This window comes from Peromyscus californicus, unplaced genomic scaffold (assembly GCF_007827085.1).
Source record: "Peromyscus californicus insignis strain IS unplaced genomic scaffold, ASM782708v3 Scaffold_6__1_contigs__length_162567912, whole genome shotgun sequence".
NCBI lineage: Eukaryota > Metazoa > Chordata > Mammalia > Rodentia > Cricetidae > Peromyscus > Peromyscus californicus.
In genome coordinates this window covers 138,325,515-138,343,585 of record NW_026294584.1, presented here as the reverse complement: position 1 = coordinate 138,343,585, position 18,071 = coordinate 138,325,515, and the positions used below count along the sequence as shown (strand labels likewise).

General features: G+C 41.3%; 1 protein-coding gene across 2 annotated transcripts in view; it reads right to left on the bottom strand.

Moving 5' to 3' along the window:
• Cd163 (CD163 molecule) overlaps window positions 1–10,901 on the bottom strand; it is a 28,009-nt gene extending 17,108 nt beyond the window's left edge. For both annotated transcript variants that reach the window (XM_052721192.1, XM_052721193.1), the window contains exons 1-6: window positions 10,792–10,901; window positions 9,678–9,761; window positions 8,390–8,710; window positions 6,317–6,640; window positions 3,914–4,234; window positions 2,820–3,140 (exon numbers count right to left, since the gene is read on the bottom strand). In XM_052721192.1, the coding sequence (XP_052577152.1) occupies window positions 2,820–3,140; window positions 3,914–4,234; window positions 6,317–6,640; window positions 8,390–8,710; window positions 9,678–9,761; window positions 10,792–10,822 (1,402 nt within the window). In that variant the 5' untranslated portion in view covers window positions 10,823–10,901. The remainder of the gene's footprint in view (window positions 1–2,819; window positions 3,141–3,913; window positions 4,235–6,316; window positions 6,641–8,389; window positions 8,711–9,677; window positions 9,762–10,791) is intronic.
• Window positions 10,902–18,071: the final 7,170 nt, after the last annotated feature.

Here is an 18,071-nt window from a genome sequence, read left to right as displayed (position 1 = left end):
CACTCATGGTGGGACTAGGTGCCTGGCATGTTCTCGGCAATTTTCCACACCACGTCTCCTGGATTTCCTGCCTAGACTGAGCATAGCAAATTGAGGATCTCACATTTCTCACCTGTCCTCCTAAGAAAATTCTAGAGCTTTGGTTTTTGAAGAAAACTAAGATCAGAACTGCCCTTTTCTTCTAGTATGTCACTTGCATTTACTCATAACACAGTTTGTTCACTGGCTGTCGGTCAGCCCACCCCTTGCTGCAATCTTAAGTCTACACCAGCCTTATCAACTGCCAGTAGATTTTCAACATAGTTTCATTTTGAACACTGAATGAACACCAAACGTTTAAGAGAACCCACTGCTCTTGCTGTCTGTGACTTTCCTGTCCTCTTCCCATTCCTTTCTGACAGGGCTCTATCATACACTTCATAGACAGACTGTCAGCTCTGCCTCTCACTACACAACACTGTCTCATCCTCGGCCAGCAGGAAGGGCAGCGCCACATGATGCTCCCAGACCTGTGCTTCCAGGACCAAGAAAGAAAACAAATTTGTATGTCATCTAGTGTAGCTGGCCTTTAGAATGTTAACAAAAGAGATGCCAAGTACCAAGAAATGGAACTCAGATCAGGAACCCAGCCTCTCCTCCCCCAACCCACCCTCCATTCCCTCCTCAGACAAGGTAAGGCCACCCATGGGGAGTCAGTAGTGCCTGGTACATTCAGCTGAGGCAGGGCCAAGCCTCTCCTCCTGCATCAAGGCTGTGCAAGGTGTCCCCCCAACAGGTAGTGGGCTCCAAAAAGCCAACACATGCACCAGGGATGGATCCTGATCCTACTGCCAGGGGACCCCTTAAGCAGATCAAGCTACACAATTGTCTTGCTTATGCAGAGGGCCTAGTCCAGTCCCATGGAGGCTCCCCAGCTGTTGGTCTAAAGGTCACGAGTTCTCACTAGTTTGGTTTGGTTGTCTCTGTAGGTTTCCCCATCATGATCTTGATGCCCCTTGCTCATGGAATCCCTCTTCTCTCTCTTTGACTGGACTCCTAGAGCTCAGCCTGGTGCTTGGCTGTGGATCTCTGCATCTGCTTCCATCAGTTACTGGATGAAGGCTCTATGATGACAGTTAGGGTGTTCGCCAATCTGATTACTGGGGTAGGCCAGTTCAGTCACCCTCTCCACTACTGCTAGGGTCATCCTTGTAACCGTTGATTTTTGAGTTGGAAAGTCTGTAACTTCTTGTTGAGTTGAGAAGACATCACTAGCTACAGTTGTACCTGGTCCTCTTGGGCAGCCTTTAATCTTTAAGTCAGGACAGTCTGAGATCAAGCCAAACTAGGTTTCTTGTAGCTTCTGGATTATTCATGTGTAGCCATTTCAAATGAAATAAAACACGACCAGAGAAAAGCAAAACCAAACCCAAAGTGTTTTCTTTCTTGAGGGAAATGTGTTATTGGCTTGCTAACAAATCCTTTCTGTACACAACCTCTCCATTCCCCAATCCTAAAACATTTGAATCTAAGTCCAAAGGGAAATTCTTGCACCCAAACAAGTTACCTGGAGGACTCCATTTTATTCAACATTGATTTTGTGACTCTGTTAACATGCATTCATCCACGACACAGGTGTTTCCTTTAGATCACTTATTCTGTATAGATGGTCAAAATATTGGAGTCCTAGCTTTTTAAGGGACTTATCTTCCTGACAAACACATGACTGCATTGATTTTTTTGGTAAGAGTCATTAACTAATACTTTGTGCATGGGTTTGGTTCTTTTGATTAAAAAGTTAAGTTTTCATCTGCCAAATAACTAAATCAGCATTTGTGATTTCTCAAAAAAAATTGATTGAAGAACAAGTGTAAGAACTAGTTAGGACTTCCTCCTTTTGTTCAGTAACAAAGTATATGATATACACAAAGAAGGATAAATAACTGCTATTTGAAACACCTGAGTGTCTTGTCCCTCAGCTGAGTTGGTCATAAAATGCGGCCAAAGCGGAATATGAAATTGGTCCTCCAGAACAGAAGCAGCAAGCCTGCCTGCAAAGCAGCTCTCCAGTCTTCTGCTTTCATCAGCCTCAAGGTTTCATTCAGCCTTAAGTCAGAGAGCAACAATGGACAGGCAGGCAGGGGCCAGCATCAGGACCTGTCAACGTTTGTAAATGTACCTTTTGACAACAGATTGAGGCAGCTAGACTAGAAGCCTGTCAAGTTTGGGGAGCCTTCTCTTGCTAACTTTGAGAAGAGTTTGCTGTAAGCCTCAAGTGCTGAGGTTACAAGTGTGCACTGTGGCATCCAGCTTTTTACGTGTGCTGTCAATCTGAACTCGGGTCCTTATGAATGTGTAATAAGTGCTTTACCTACTAAGCCATCCCCCCAGATTCCCCCCACACTACATTTTCAGTTGAAGGATAATTCATAGTCTATCAATACATCCCATATGCATGCATAACAGTGTGTGTCAAATACATTACTCCTTTCAGAAAAATAGTGCAGTCATGTTTATTTTTAAAGTAATTCCCAATTCTATGATTAGTACAAGCAATACACCTGTACATCTTGATTCATAAGGTTGAAAAAAAGCATAAAAAGTAAGCCATAGCTCATGCCTTTAATCCCAGCACACGGGAGGCAGACGCAGGTGGATCTCTGGGAGTTTGAGGCCAGCCTGATCTATAGAGCTAGTTCCAGGACAGCCAGGACTACACACAGAAACCCTGTCTGGAAAAAACAAACACAAAACAAACAAACAAAGTAAGTCATGGACATGATAGCTGCAGGCATCCTTGGAATTAAGCTGCTTCTTAACAGAGGAATTGAAAGTCTTACCTGAGCAGGTAACTTGAGCTTCTTCGAAGTGGTCACAGGAAAGGCCGCCCCACTGCCAGTTTTTGCATTGCCAAAGAGAGGTTTCATTTCCACCACAAGTGCCAGGGAAGAGCCACGTATCTGTCGCCTTGCTTTTGGAGTAGATTATGGACTGTATCTGGAGTGCAGATCCACATCCAAGCTGTCTACAGACCACATTAGCATCTCTCAGGGTCCAGGCTCGGCTACACATCTTTCCTACCAGCTTCTGAATCTCTACCTCCACAATCCCAGCACAGCGACTGCCTCCACCTACAAGTCTCAGTTCCAGATCTGACCCATCTGCAGAAAAAATATGAGCACAGGCTGAAGGAACATGGGGAGACACCATGTCCTGAAACACTGTCCTCCCCTCCTTCCCAGATACCAAGACACTAGAAACTATGACTTACCTACCTCCTATTGTTTGCTTGCTTATTTCTTGGCATTCCTGAGGATTAAACCTTTGTCCTTACATAAACTAGATGAGGACTGTATGCTTGATGCCTTTTTATACTTTTGGTTTAAGTTTTGAGACGGAGTCTCAGTAAGTTGCCTGAAAAGTATTTGAATTTGCCATCCTCTGCCCTAGCCTCTCTCCTGAGCGGTTAGGATTACAGGTGTATGCCGCCATACTCAATTTTGGCTTACCTATTTCTTGAGGCTTTAATAAACAAATGTAAACTGTGAATTATATTATAAATGGTACATAGTTCTAAAGACTAAAAATGCTAAACACACACATACACAGACATACACACACACACACACACACACACACACACACACACACACACACACGCCTGCTGCTCATCATAGTCCTTTAAAATGCTCACTCTTAGCGCCCCACATAGATTTAGAATTTAAGGTGTGGTTCTATGTGTATTAATTACTCATAGTAATACAGAGAATCAAGGCAAGCATCCCTCCTATGAAGAATGTGTCAGAGTCTTCACAGCTGGGGAACAATTCCCAACACTGAATTAATTATGTCCATTACTCACAACTCACACTTATTCCTATTTCTAATGAATGCAGGTTCTTCCCTCTTTGATTTGCTTTTTGTTCTAACTTACCAGAGCACGTCACACCAGCATCTTCTCTGTGATGACAGTAATGCTTTCCCCATTCCAGATGTTTACACTCCCAAAGAGCTGATTCATCTCCTTTGCAGGAAATATTGTCAAGCCAAATAGGTCCAGATCCCTCACTGGCATTAACTCGACCAATGGCAGTGATAGCAGTTGGACATCCCAGTTGCTTACACACCACAGAAGCATCTTGACCATCCCAACTATCATCACACACAGTCCCCCATTCTCCTTGGAATTTCACTTCCAATCTTCCTGAACATTTGGACACTCCATCCGCCACTCTCAGGCTCAGGTCTGCTCCCTCTACAATAACAACAAACAACGAGTTAGTGAAAGGGAGACAAGGACCATGTGACTAGAAATAGCTCTAGCCGAGTTAAAGAAAGAGGCAGAGACATGGACAGAGGCAGCCACTCTATAGCACCATTCCGAGTAACTACAGACAGAAGAAGTGTATGGGGTAAGGACTTACGCACACAGTACTTACTTCGGGAAGTGTCTCGGAGATTTGTTCAGAGGCAGTTTTTACCCATTTGGTCACCTCTCTGCTTTGTGCTCGCATTTTAAGATATGAGTGCTGAACTTGCTGTTCCAGGCTCCAGGTCTGCCCCTTGTCATGCTTCCCCACTGTGATGGTGACAGACTCCTATCCCTTGAGACCCTTAAGCCCAAATAAACCATCCCTTCTCTAAGTTGCCTTGATCATGGTGTTTCACCACAGCAGTAGAAAAGTAACTAATGGGATATTTCTAAGTTTAAGTGCAGAGTGGAGGGGAAAGGCCTAATCTGCTCCTCTCATCTCCAACAATCAATACCCCTTAAAGAACCATCCTTAATTCTGGAGACTATCCTATGATAAACAGTGCTTACTTGTAGATAGCCCAAGCCTTTGTGAGGTATTGATGTATTGGCACTTATGTTTTTATTATTGAATTCTATGGATTTGAGCTAATGGTTTGGGAAGGAGCAGATTGAAAGGTGGCTAAAAAGATGATGATAGAAGATGAGGAGGAGGGTGGTTTGTTTTTAAACCAATCTCAGAAAGATAAACAGTGAATGTTATTTCAGTTTTGGTTCATAGATTTTTACATAGATACATAAAATGATATATTTGTGATATTTCTATATTTATATCTCTGTCTATTATCTCTCTCTACCATCTAGCTATCATCTATCAACTGTTATCTATCTATCTATCTATCATCTATCTATCTATAATCTATCTATCTATCATCTATCAACTGTTATCTATCTATCTATCATCTATCTATCTATCTATCATCTATCTATCTATCTATCTATCTATCTATCTATCTATCTATCTACCATCCATCCATCCATCCATCCATCCATCCATCTATCTATCTATCTATCTATCTATCTATCTATCTATCTATCTATCTATAATCTATCTATCATCTATCTATCTATCTATCTATAATCTATCTATCATCTATCTATCTATCTATCTATCTATCTATCTTCTATCTATCTATCTATCTATCTATCTATCTATCTATCTATCTGTCTATCTATCTATCATCTATCAATCATCTATCATCTATCTATCTATTATCTATATATCTATGTATCTATCTGTTTATCTACCTATCTATTATCTGTCTATCTATCTTTCATCTATCTATCACCTGTCTATCAATCATCTTTCTATCTTCTACCTAGAAATGACAAGAAAGTAGAAATAAAACAGTCTAAAAGGACAGAGTACTAACAGGATGGAGAAAGACAAGGAAAAGATAAGAGATTATGAGGGGAAAATGTGCTCAGCATATAATATTCACATGTACAAAAGATTTACAAAATTTACTGCTGGCTCTTTTAGGCCCCCTGCCCCTCTTCACCCCATCTTCAATCCTCATCAGAGTTTCCTAAACACTCTCCCTATGATGGGACTAAATTTCATTATTTATTATTTTTCCTGTAACTATTTTAATTGCTTGTTTATTTATTTTGAAATTTTTACATGTATATGTGTATGCCTGAACATATGTATATGCACATGTGTGTGCAGTACCCTTGGAGATCAGGGGAAAGGACTGTACCTTGTGGACTGGAGCGACAGGCAGTTGTGAGTCACCATATGGGTGCTGAGAACTGTACCCCAGTTCTTTGCAGGAGCAGTAAGGACTCTCTTAATCACCAAGCCATCTCTTCAGAGCCTCTCTGGCCCCCCTACAATTACTTCAATTTCCTGATTTCAGTTAGTGAACCCACCAGTGTTAGAGCTGGGACCCCAAATGAGACAGTCATGAGGTGATGGAGGCTGACTGGACTTTATTATGTTCTCAAGGACTCAGGCTCACAATCCCAGTACCTTTTCCTTCTGTCTGTCACAGAGAACAGAAAGGCTGGAGTTGTCCTTACCTAAGCAGACCACTCCAACGTCCTCAGCATGGTCACAATTGTGCTTTCCCCACGCTCCATGTTTGCAGTCCCAGAGAGCCGACTCATTCCCACTGCACGCCAGATCGTCAAGCCAGATTGGTCCAGAACCAGCTCCAAATTTAGCTGAGCCAAAGAAACTAATGGCACTTCCACACCCGAGCTGTTTGCAGATCACAGAGGCATGATCTTTGCTGAAGTTGTCGTCACACACTGTTCCCCACTTTCCCTGGAACTTCACCTCCACCCTTCCTAGACACCGGTGGGCCCTGTCGTTCACCAGTTTCATCTCCAGATTGGATCCATCTAGAGAAAAGACCGGGGTTAGGAAGTGAAGTCCATTCATAAGCAATTCATCTTTTCGGGTTTCCTGGATACTTGGAATTGGATGCAATTCTTAAAAAAATAGTGTTTGGCTTTTAGGTACTGCCCATTTCCACATACTAGAGAATTTTTGACCTGCTAAAATCCAATGAACAATAAGGATTTTCCTCTACATCTACTTTCCAAGGAAATTGTGGTAGAGATACTCTTTGGTATAGAAAAGATCAATATGACTCATTATTCACACACACACACACACACACACACACACACCCTGAAAAAAGGAAATTGGCCTTCTAATCCAGCTGTTGAAAACGAGAAAATGGTTATTTACTGAACACATAGATCCCTTCTCTTAACCTCTCCATAGCAAACGAGTTCTGAGAATGAACAATTGATGCTGAATTTGACATTGAAAAATATATAAAAAAAAAATAAGATTAAAATGCCTAAATTTAACACAACAGTTTGCAAAACATTATGTGTTATCAAGTTCTTAAAAGTTATGGAAAAATAATATATTTCCATTTTCTGAATTAAAGTTTGTGTTTTCCCCAAGGCATTTATTATCATTTTCAGCAAAAAGAGGAGGTTTTTTTGTTTGTTTGTTTGCTTTTTTGCAGTGAAATGTGCTTCTCATGCCATGTGTTTCTATAAGGTGTAAAATACATAAAGAAGGGAGACTTTGGTTGAACTCGGGGACACTGGAGAAGGTGCAGTCGAACAGAATGTTTAGAAGCACTTTCTTGAACAATAAATTGAATTTTATGAGCTGTAAGCTCCAACCAAAGACCTCAACTCATCAAGGCTTGTTCTCATTATGGGCAATTAGTAATAATAATTAATAAGAATAAGAAGTCACAATCGAAGTATACATAAGTACATCACGTGCCATGTTCTTCAATCCTTGCACATTTAAACACTACATGTTATCATCATTAGCCCATTTCATGGCTCAGTGACCTGAGACTTGGTATCTGGACATAATGCTGATCACCTAGAAAGACTTCGAATCCAAGATGTGAGAAGCCCAGAGGCTGGGCGAGTGGCCTGGCATCAGTTTTCTGTTGATTAGTGTGCCATCATCTCCCAAGAGGTGGATGCTGCAGACTAAAGCAGGAATCAGGGTGATTCCTCACAAACACAGAGAGCAGAGCCCCATGAAACCAGTGAGTCCTCGAGCGGCTCTTGGCTCCTTTTTTCTTACTAGGTTCTGGTCGCACCTTTAAGCTTATAAACTTCGAAAAGCAAGTTTAAGGTCACTCTTCATTATATAAGAAAGTAAGAGCAGAGGTTGCTACACTGAAGCCACAGCTGAATATCAGCTCTCTATACAGGTAAGAGCCTCAGAAGATTTCTTATGGTTTTGTAATTTGTTGTAAATGCTACTTTCGTTTTCCATCATAAAGATGAATAATTAAAAAAATGAGGAGGTGGAGGAAGAGATGAAGATGGCTGAGTCAACATGGTAATGAAATATGGGGGTTTGTGAAGAAACTAACATTTTCAGCACTTGTTCTATATCAGTGTGCAATGAGCTCTGCAAGTGTCTTATTATTGAGCTATCAGAAGCTTAGAAAGATTAAAATAATTTGCATGAAATCACAGCATCAGTGAATGATTGTGCTAGAATTTGACTCAGCGCTTTTTTTTTTTTTCCCAAGAGATGGACACTGTGACTTGAGTTGGAAATGTGTGCGTGGCATTTGCTTTGACGTAGGTAAGCCTTACCTGAGCAGGTCACTCCAACGTCTTGCTCATGGGTACAGTTATGTTTTCCCCACCCCTCATGTCTGCAGTCCCAAAGAGCTGACTCATTCCCTGTACAGGAAACCTTATCCATCCAGATGTCTCCAGAGCCTGCGCTGGAGTTAGCCCATCCAAGGGCTTGGATAAAAGTTGGGCATCCCAGCTGCTGGCAAACCACGGAAACCTCCTTCATGCTCCAGCCGTTCCCGCACACTGTTCCCCACTTCTCCTGGATCTTCAGTTCCACTCTCCCGCTGCAGTTGTTTTCCCCACCGGTTAGTCTCAGTTCCTTTTTCATTCCTCCTGCAGTAACAGTTGAACACGGCAAATGATGTTTAACAGGGGCTCCGAGAGCAGGATCAGTGTTTAGATGACTTACACGTGATTTAGTGTCGGAGTTGAGACCCATCCTGACCCCACTATGGTACAAGAGGAGAATGCTATCTCATAGTATCCAGGTAGAATTATTAGTACCACAGGCTTCAAGCAGGACAATGGCAAGACTGGGAAAGCTAACAGCACAGTAATATATGGGGTTTTAATTGTACGTCTGGGTCCCCCTACCAGTGGCAATGTCTACCTTCTCAAACAAGATGCACAGTGCTACAGGATGAGCCGCCTTTGTTTCTGCCTATCGTAAACGCAATAGAAATGAAGTCGATGATGACGATGTGGGCATGGGAAGACAAGCCGAAGGGAATGAAATATCCTTTTCACATATTTATGTAAAATTTTACAGAGTAGCTGAAATCTACTAAAACCAGTCCCTTAAAGCAGAAATCGAGAGAATAGTTTTCCTTTTATATTCTGTGACAAAATGAGCATTTCCCTCCCTCCTTCTCTCAGATTTTTTTTTCCTGTTATTTTGGCTTAACTGAGGAACCCAGTGGTCCTGCCAGCCTGGCTTCCTGCACTACATTTTTAAAATGTAAAATTTAGGTTTTGGATTTATTAAAGTGTTTCCAGAATGCCTTTTTGTCCCAATAACTCTGCGCTTTCTTTCCCTCTTCCCTTTCAGTCAGCCACACACTGCTTTCGATCTTTTTGGTAACAGGGATTGTTCTGTGTGTGGGAAGACCATGCTAAGAATTCAGTGTCTCCTGCATGGGATATTATTGTGTGCTTTTAATATCTTGCTCTCCAACTCTGTGGCGCATGGGTTTTGAGATGCTACTTAACACACAGGGAACTGTGATTTTTGTGTGATATTTGTCTGACGATTCACACGAGAGTGGGATAAGGCCATGAGTAAACTTGATGAACGACTCACCAGGAGAACTGGTGACAGCAGAGGCGCCAAGAAGGGAGACTGTGGCCACGATGAAGTAGCCTAAGTGGACAAATCCTCTATAACCTGTGAGACAAAGCACAGAAGTGAAGCTTACTAATGAGAGACTTTGGAGAAGAAGAAGTTCCGCTTTGGGGTCTGACAAAGACCAAACCAATAAAAAGAAAAAAACCCTTCCTTCCAAACGGAAGGCAAACAGAAAAGATAGAGACCCAGAACACAGTGTCAATGGAACAGCTTTGAAAATACATCTGCTTATGTGCAGCCCAGGAGTGGGGATTTGCGAGAGCAGAGGGTGTGGAAGCAAATTTTAAAGGCAGGTCTTAAAGCTGCACGGTTAAAAGAGGCATCCATGAAACTGGACATGGAGCACGCTCTCTGTACACTGCGGGACAGGGTTCTGAACTTCTGTCCCTCCACCTTCTCAGCATCAATGATTCACACCTCCACCTCCATGTCTACCCGGTCCACACAGTTAGACAGTAAGTTTCCTGAGAGAACGGATGATATTTCTAATGTCATGACTGTTCCACCAACAGTATTTGTTAAATAGCATTCTCAACAGTGTGACAAACAGTCTGCTTTGCATCCCAAATACCCAAAAGTTAACCTCTCTTCTCCACACACAGCAGCAAACACGCTTAGTCCTGTTGCAGCTCGCTGCTCCATAGTGACCACACTTCAGCACTCATATAAAACTGAGGAATGATTTTAGCTGGCCCATGCACAGCACGAAGCAGAATTTTGCACCGAGTTGGTTCTCTAAACTTGCAAAATTCTCCAAAGTCAGAAATCAAGTTTTAATCATTATCGATTCCCACACTTTCTCCCTCCGGACAACTCCTGTTTTTATACTCAGGATAGTTCTGCTTACTTCAGGCCCTGACCTGACTGTTCACCTCATCAACTTTATGAAATCAGTACAAACAATGCTTCCATCTTTACTATTTCAATTTGGGATCTATGGCTGAGAAGCACTTCCATAGGACCCAAATGCCCCTTTATATTCCTTGCTCTCCAGTGCCAATCACATCCACTGGCTGTCAGAACATCTCTAAACTCCACTAAAGAATAAATATAAATGAGATATGTTTACCAGGCGATCCAGCATCTTTAAGAAGAACCATTCTGAGTGTGCCCCTTCCAAAGCTTAATGATTTCGATGGCTCTTTTGTCTCCTTGTGCTATTGCATAGAAGTGTTCTCCGTAGAACATGGGTGACTACGGATGAAAATAATCATCTTGTTCTTAAGAACGGAAAGGCTCCAGAATGAGGGAGGAGTCAAGCCCAAAGGAGAAGTCCTTTTTGCCTTCGCCCTCTTCCCCCTCCCACTTTGGGACGTAAAACAACCAAAGGAAAATTTAACACTTTCCATAGATTTACAAAAACTAACGAGTGTATTCATCATGCTCTTGTTGATTGAATATTTTAACTAATTGATCAATTAATTCTTACTTATGATATATATGTTTACCTGCTTGTATATATATATGTACCACATGTGTATGGGTACCCACAGAGTCTGGTCTGGGAGAGGACTTTGGAGCCCCTGGACCTGGAGTTATAGGAACCACCATGTGGGTACTGGGAACAGAACTTAGTCCTCTATAAGAGCAGCAAGTATTCTTAGCATTAAGCCATCTTTCCAGACCCTACTTTTAATTTTTGAAGTTTATTTTATTACCTTTTTTCAGTGCTGGGGTTCTAACATGGAGCTTTGGAGATACTAGGCAAGTGTCTACTCTTGATCTATTTCTCCAGTCCTTGAATTTTGTTTTTGACTAATATATTAAACACAGACAAGAAATAGTAATGGTGACATAGTTATGTGAAAACACGAAAGCACACAAATCATGGTGTTTTGTCATTATTTGCACTTTTGACGTTATTTCCAGAACAGAATATGTCTATTGATCATGAGAATGTAGTTCAACAGGCGGCCTTTGCACTTCCACACCAATAGATTGGTCATGAATAGCAATGGCTCCATAAAGGAAGAGTCAAGGACTTCCAGTGTAGCACTCAGACTGGCCTGGGACTCACTAGGTATCCCAGGCTGACCTTAAACTTGAGGTAGTACTCCTGCCTCAGCTTCTCCAGTGCTGGGATTGCAGGCACATGCCACCATGCCCAGCTTTACATTCATTAATTTGTTGACAAATTTAAATTAGAAGAAGCTGTTGACTTCCACCTTTCCCCCAAAATGTCTCCAGTAAAGGACAAGACCAAAGAAGTTGCATGCTATGCAACCCTCAAGACCGCCATTATTGGCACTGGAGATGCTGGCCAACTAGAAGTCTATCCTAACTTCTCTATTACTGTAAACCACTGAGCCACTGCCTAAAAGCTGCCTTCATGGTAAAATCTTCTAGAAGTCTCACATCAAAGGCTTTAAAAACATGAATGATAACCGTACGAATCTCCACACATACTAAATCCAAAGGAAAAGGGCTTGCCAGGACATCCATTCCCTGCTGAACTATGGCATTGGAGGTAACCCAAGTCACACATTTTACTAAGACTAGCCCAGGCTGGATCTTTAGAAGATGGATTCAGTAGAACTTTCATGATAGTTTCTACACAATGGTTGAACTGGATCTATGTCTTCCCACTCCTTTTCAAATTCCAGTACAACAAATAAGTCTCTAGAACACTCTCCATCTTGTCTTAGGCCTTACCATGCTCTTGACACATTTTCAATCTTATATCTGATCCCAAAAGAGCTGGTGACCACACAGAGGCCACACTCCTCTGAGACCGATTGACCACAGATTGCTCTCTAGAACACCTCAACTGCTTTTTTGATGTGCAACCAATTTGAACATAAACTACTCCAAACATTCAGGTACACCTGTGCCCCATTCTGGTGACAATTACAGCTGGTTTGAGGCTTTTGTTGGCTTATGATTTAGAGCCCCATATCAGTTTAAGTTGGTTCCCCCTTGAAAGTGATATCCTCCTAATCTCATATCCTAGATGGCATCACAGTGATATCAGATGTTACTATTGGGTGATGACAATTCCTTATGCAACATTACCCTAGCCAAAGACATTGTCCTTGAAAATGCTTCTCCTTCTATGTCAGAGATGGCTTTACTCAGACACTAAAGCTGTCACCCATGGACACTCTCTCCTAACATACATGTTGGATATAAAACATCCCCCCTTCCTTTGATATTAGAATTTTACTACATTTTGTAATCCTATTTATTTAATTTCCTGGGCATACTTCTTATTCACTGATAAAACATACACCTTATGTTGCTATATTCAAAGGGAAATCTGATAGAGTTTATTAAAATTAATGGAGATTATGGGTGTCTGTGAGGGTCCCCTCCTCACATCAGTCAGTACCTTGACTCCTGAGAGAAGCATCTCCTTTGGTCTCATGCTGACCTAGTTTCCTTTCAGCCTTCCGCCATGATCTCCATAGCCATGCACTCACCTTGGTCAAACACACCGCCTCCTTATAATGTGTACATTCTCCTCCAAAGAATGGCCCAAGCTACATGTCCACAAGCAGTTTATACAGTTTTCATTATTGCCTCCTCTGCTTGTCTACTCTGCTGAAACCATACCCCGTTTCACACTGTTCATATCAGGATTTCTCACAGTTGGCAATCTACCAGGGACTTGTCAATTTATGTCAAACCAAGGATTCTGGGCCAATGAATAGTATTTAGTCATATCAGTAGAGCTTTCCACAGCCCTAGAAGTTAGCAGCATTATCATAAGTACAGGAGCCTTTGTTCCACTGAAATCACAACTACTCATTAGCACCCGGTGGCCCTTTCAGGTAGTGTTCAAAGGCTGAATAATGTGTTATTTTTAATGCAACAAGCACACAACTAGTCCAAATGGTAAAGGGTAACATTGGATCCTTGCTTCTTTACTAGCCATGGAAAGATGGGTTTGTGTTATCTAGGATACCTCATACTGTCTATATGTTAATCTGAACAAACACAGGAACAGCTGTGAGACATAAGTCAAACAACAGAGATTCTTGTCAACAAAATCTTCCAACAGAACCTTTCAAATTCAGAGGTAGCTCACTTATCCTTGGGTCTACGACTGACATAGTGAGGTACTTGGTTGAGAAGCAGGTTCAGAACACTCAATGTATGCCTAGTAAGGCCTTTTCCTATTATTACCACTGTCAAAGTTGGCCTCAAATGGCCAAACTAAGATGTCTCACTTGCCTTGAACACTGGCCAAATCAAGTAACAAACTTTATCCATCTGAACTAGTATTGTTGAAGTTGAGTCATCACAGGATGAATTTCACTGAATGTTTGGTAACGTTTTCTTTTTCTTGACACATTAACTCCCTGCCTGTCATCACAGCACAGTAAACAGGCACAGTGAAACCTCCAGGTACGCTGCTATCCAGACTAGTCAAAGCAGCGAGGTCAAGAGACTCTGCCCCAAGGTGGAGAGTGATTGAGGAAGACACCCAGCATCAGTCTCAGGTGTCCACATGAGTATGAACCCAGGTACATGTACACCTACACACACATGAGCCCGTGTACATATGCCATACCTACATATATGAGAAAAGTAAAAAAATAAATAAATTCAATGAAAAGGAAGAAAGAAATAATCAGAGAAGAGTGACTTCAGCAGAATGGCAGGGTAGGAGTGCTCAGATGTCTCCTAGATCAACAGAAATCTGCCCCAAATCTAAACAGAGGCAGGTCACCACCATAAATATCTCTTAACTTTGGATGTAAGCTTTGATGCTCCTTCAGCTAGCAAGATGAATGATTCTGTTTGAATCATTCCACAAGCCATGTGGAGCTATCTAGAGATATCCCTCAATCCATCATTTCTATAGTGGCTCTCTCAGCATTCTGAGGTACTTCTTAGCTGACTTGTTCTGATTTGTCAGGAAATATTGCAAATATGGGTAGGCCTACCAGGGGTCAATTACAAATAAAGAATTCAGGTGAGGCTCCCAGCAACAAATATACAAACGTGTCAGCTGGAATGTCCTGAGCTATGGCCTGCCATAGTGCTACGTTGAATGTAGTGGTCACAGTCTGCTTTGGATTTGAGACAGGCTTTCTGTAGAAGTATGGTTACAGAAAAAGCCAAGCTGTACAGAATGGAATATATACTTACACATTTCATGTTCAAATGTTCTTATATGACCACAAAGATCAAGAACATCCAAAACGAAAACAAAAACAAAAACAAAAAACCCCAAAAACCAAAACCCAGAATGTCCCTAAGAGAACAGAATAAGATGACAGTGACCAGCACAAAAGCTTTGAGGAAAAATGATCAGCCTGACAATTCAAAACTAACTGCTTATACAAAGCTCAGTGAGCTTCAAGAAGTCACAAGCAACTCAGAAATTCATCAGAAATTTAATAGAGGCTGATATAATTTTTAAAAGTCAAATAGACTTGGGGTGCCTGTATCTCAGCTTCTCGAGTGATGGGACTGTTCCCTCTCCAGCTCAGTGATTTCTCTTTTCTCTTTTCTCTTCCAGGCTCCATCGATTCCTGGGTGAACAGTCCCTCGAGCTCTCTATCTTTCTGTTCTGTTGCAGTCCAGGGAGAATGGTTGTGTAGACCTGGTTATCCCGTGTGGGAGAATGTTAGAGTGCCTTTGTTTCAACTCTGTCAACTCTTATTTCTTGATCATTTTTGAATTTTTTTCATCCCTGTATCTAATTTCCTCATGGAAAACATCCCTCAGCAATGTCTCCAGCCATGGTTAACTCAATATTGACTTTTATCTCAGGTTAATTTCCCTTTAATATTCTAGCATGTTGAATTTAAATTTAGGCTGTGCATTTGCAAATTTAGCGATTTACCTAGAATCTGTAAGTGTGGATGTTGACCTATGTAACATATGCTTTTTACATATAAATTGTTGGTTATCGTCTGCTTCCTGAAAGAGAATTGGCTTTGATTCCTGAACACACTGATGGTTTTTGCCTGATTCTGATTCTAGTAATTGGACTTCTGCTTTGTCCATGTGCCTCATGACAAAGTCTTTATCAAGTACCAGTTCCAGGAATTGTTCTACCATATGATTTGCTTGGATTTCATTTGCTGGCTTGGTTATCTCTCCATTATCAATGCCTGCTTCAAGATAGGAGACCTTAATTTCCCACAATTATTTGCAGATAAAGAAAATAAAATATAGAGCTGGAAAGATGGCTCAGTGGTTAACAGCACCAACTGCTCTTCCAGAGGACCCGGGTTCAATTCCCAGCACCCACATGGCAGCTCACAACTGTCTGTAATTCCAGTTCCAGGGGATCTGACACCCATGGCAAAACACCAATGCACATAAAATAAAAATGAATAAATTAAGAAAAAAACATAAGGTGACAAGGAAGATACTGAAAATAAACATGATATGATATGCTCAAAGTTCTTTCAGTAGTGACTGTGGCTGCAGTGTGGGAAAGTGCAATTGTTCAAATGTAGACATATTATCACCAATTAGCCACTCATATACAGTTTAGTGACAAATGAAATGTAGTAGAGATGAGGGGATATACTTAAAAGATAGCTTCACCAATGTTTGTTATAGGAAATGAATTATTAAATAAATAAAATATATGCATGTGTCAATAATGACCAATATGTTGCACCCCTAAATTATAACTGATTCAATTATATGTACTTGAAATATAAGAACAGAATATGTAGATAATTTAAAATATATCTTGATAGTATAAAAGGCACCAATTAGTGGTCATTCATCATTATTGATGAAGAGAAGAGAAGTCAAGAATTTAGAATGAACAACTGAGTTGTTTTTAACTATGATAAGGGACCTTGGAGTGGGGGCAAACTGGAAATGAAAAAGAAGTAGAGTTTAAATTGGGTATTTGATAGCCAGATGTGTTGGTGTATGCCGTTAATCTCAGCACTCAGGAGGCAGAGGCAAGAAGATCTCTGTGAGTTCAAGGCTAGCCTGGTCTAAGTAGTGAGTTCTAGGATGGGTTGGAGTTAAGAAGATCTCTGTGAGTTCAAGGATAGCCTGGTCTAAGTAGTGAGTTCTAGGATGCATTGAAGTTACATAGAGAGACTCCATCTCAGAAAACAAAACAAAAAAATTGGGCATGTGAGAGCTGGAAGTCTGAGTCATCTTACAGGAATCAACGAGCAATTTTCTCTCTTTTGCTCCCGCCCATCTGCTGAGTGAGAGTCCCAGCAATTCCCCTAACTGTGGAAGCACCTGCCTTGTCTCTCTACAATATGTAACCAATACTCTGCTTCTGGCATTTTGCATATTTTACTATCCTGACTTCCTTTGTGTCTCGCTTGATCAGCATACCTGGACTTTTGAACCCGGCCCTCCTCCTCATCAGGGTTTTCTTAGAAAGGGTTGCTAGTCATCACAGAGACACTTCCCAGTTCAAAGGAGTTTCCTGTGTGACATAGACCTGGCTAGGGCTCAGAGAGCCATAAGTCTGCCTGTCAGGATGGAGACATATTTAGTGTAAGCATACTGTAGGCATCCATGACTACATTCCCAAGAGCCTTAATAGGGCATCACTGGAGTTTACAGACACTCTTCTGGGAGAGAAGGATCCAGCCCCAAATTCAAGAAAGTAAACAGAAACAAAAGAAAGACAATAGTCAATGTGTTGGATGATTTTGATATATTGTGTAAAATCAAGACAGAAAAATCTTTAGGATTTGTGAATTTGGTAAGAAGAGTTCTGCTATTGATTTTTAAATACACTTCCTAAGAACTATGCGTAAATGACATAGTAGTGACCGTGGTAATGAGAGCAGAATTGTAGGTTGAAGGCACAGGCAGGGACGCGGTTCACTCTTTAGTGTGGTTTCTATCTGCTTATTTGTGTTGTTTCCCCAGTATTGATCACTACCCAAGAAAGAGAGGAGCAGAGCTCTCTGTCACACTACTTCCCCACCAGTGTCCAGCAATTTGTCATTCTTACTAACTCCAGTTATACTGCAGTCTTGATGAGAAATGACTACTTCTTGTTTTCTAATCCACCAATATTTCTTTTAGATGTGACTCCTCTTTGCTGACTTTCTATCCCTTCAGAAATATTCTAATAGGAATGGTGTAGAGGGCAAGTTGTTGAACTCTTAACTGATACCTGCAGTTTCCAGGATTAGAGACAGTGAGAGTCTGAGCAAAGAGAAAGGTTTGAGTAAAGTGAAAGTCGGTGTTTCCGGGAAGTAGGATGTGTCTTAAAGCAATGTTAACCGTTAGCTTGTTCCAAATTAGAAATTTAAGACAAGGAGAATTATTGTTTCTTAAAACTTCTCTTTATTTATCCTTTGACAAATGTAAACAATGTATCAGGATCATATCCACTCCTAGCTCCCCCTCCCAATGCTGCCAAGACCCCCCAACACAGCCCCCCTCCCTCTTCAC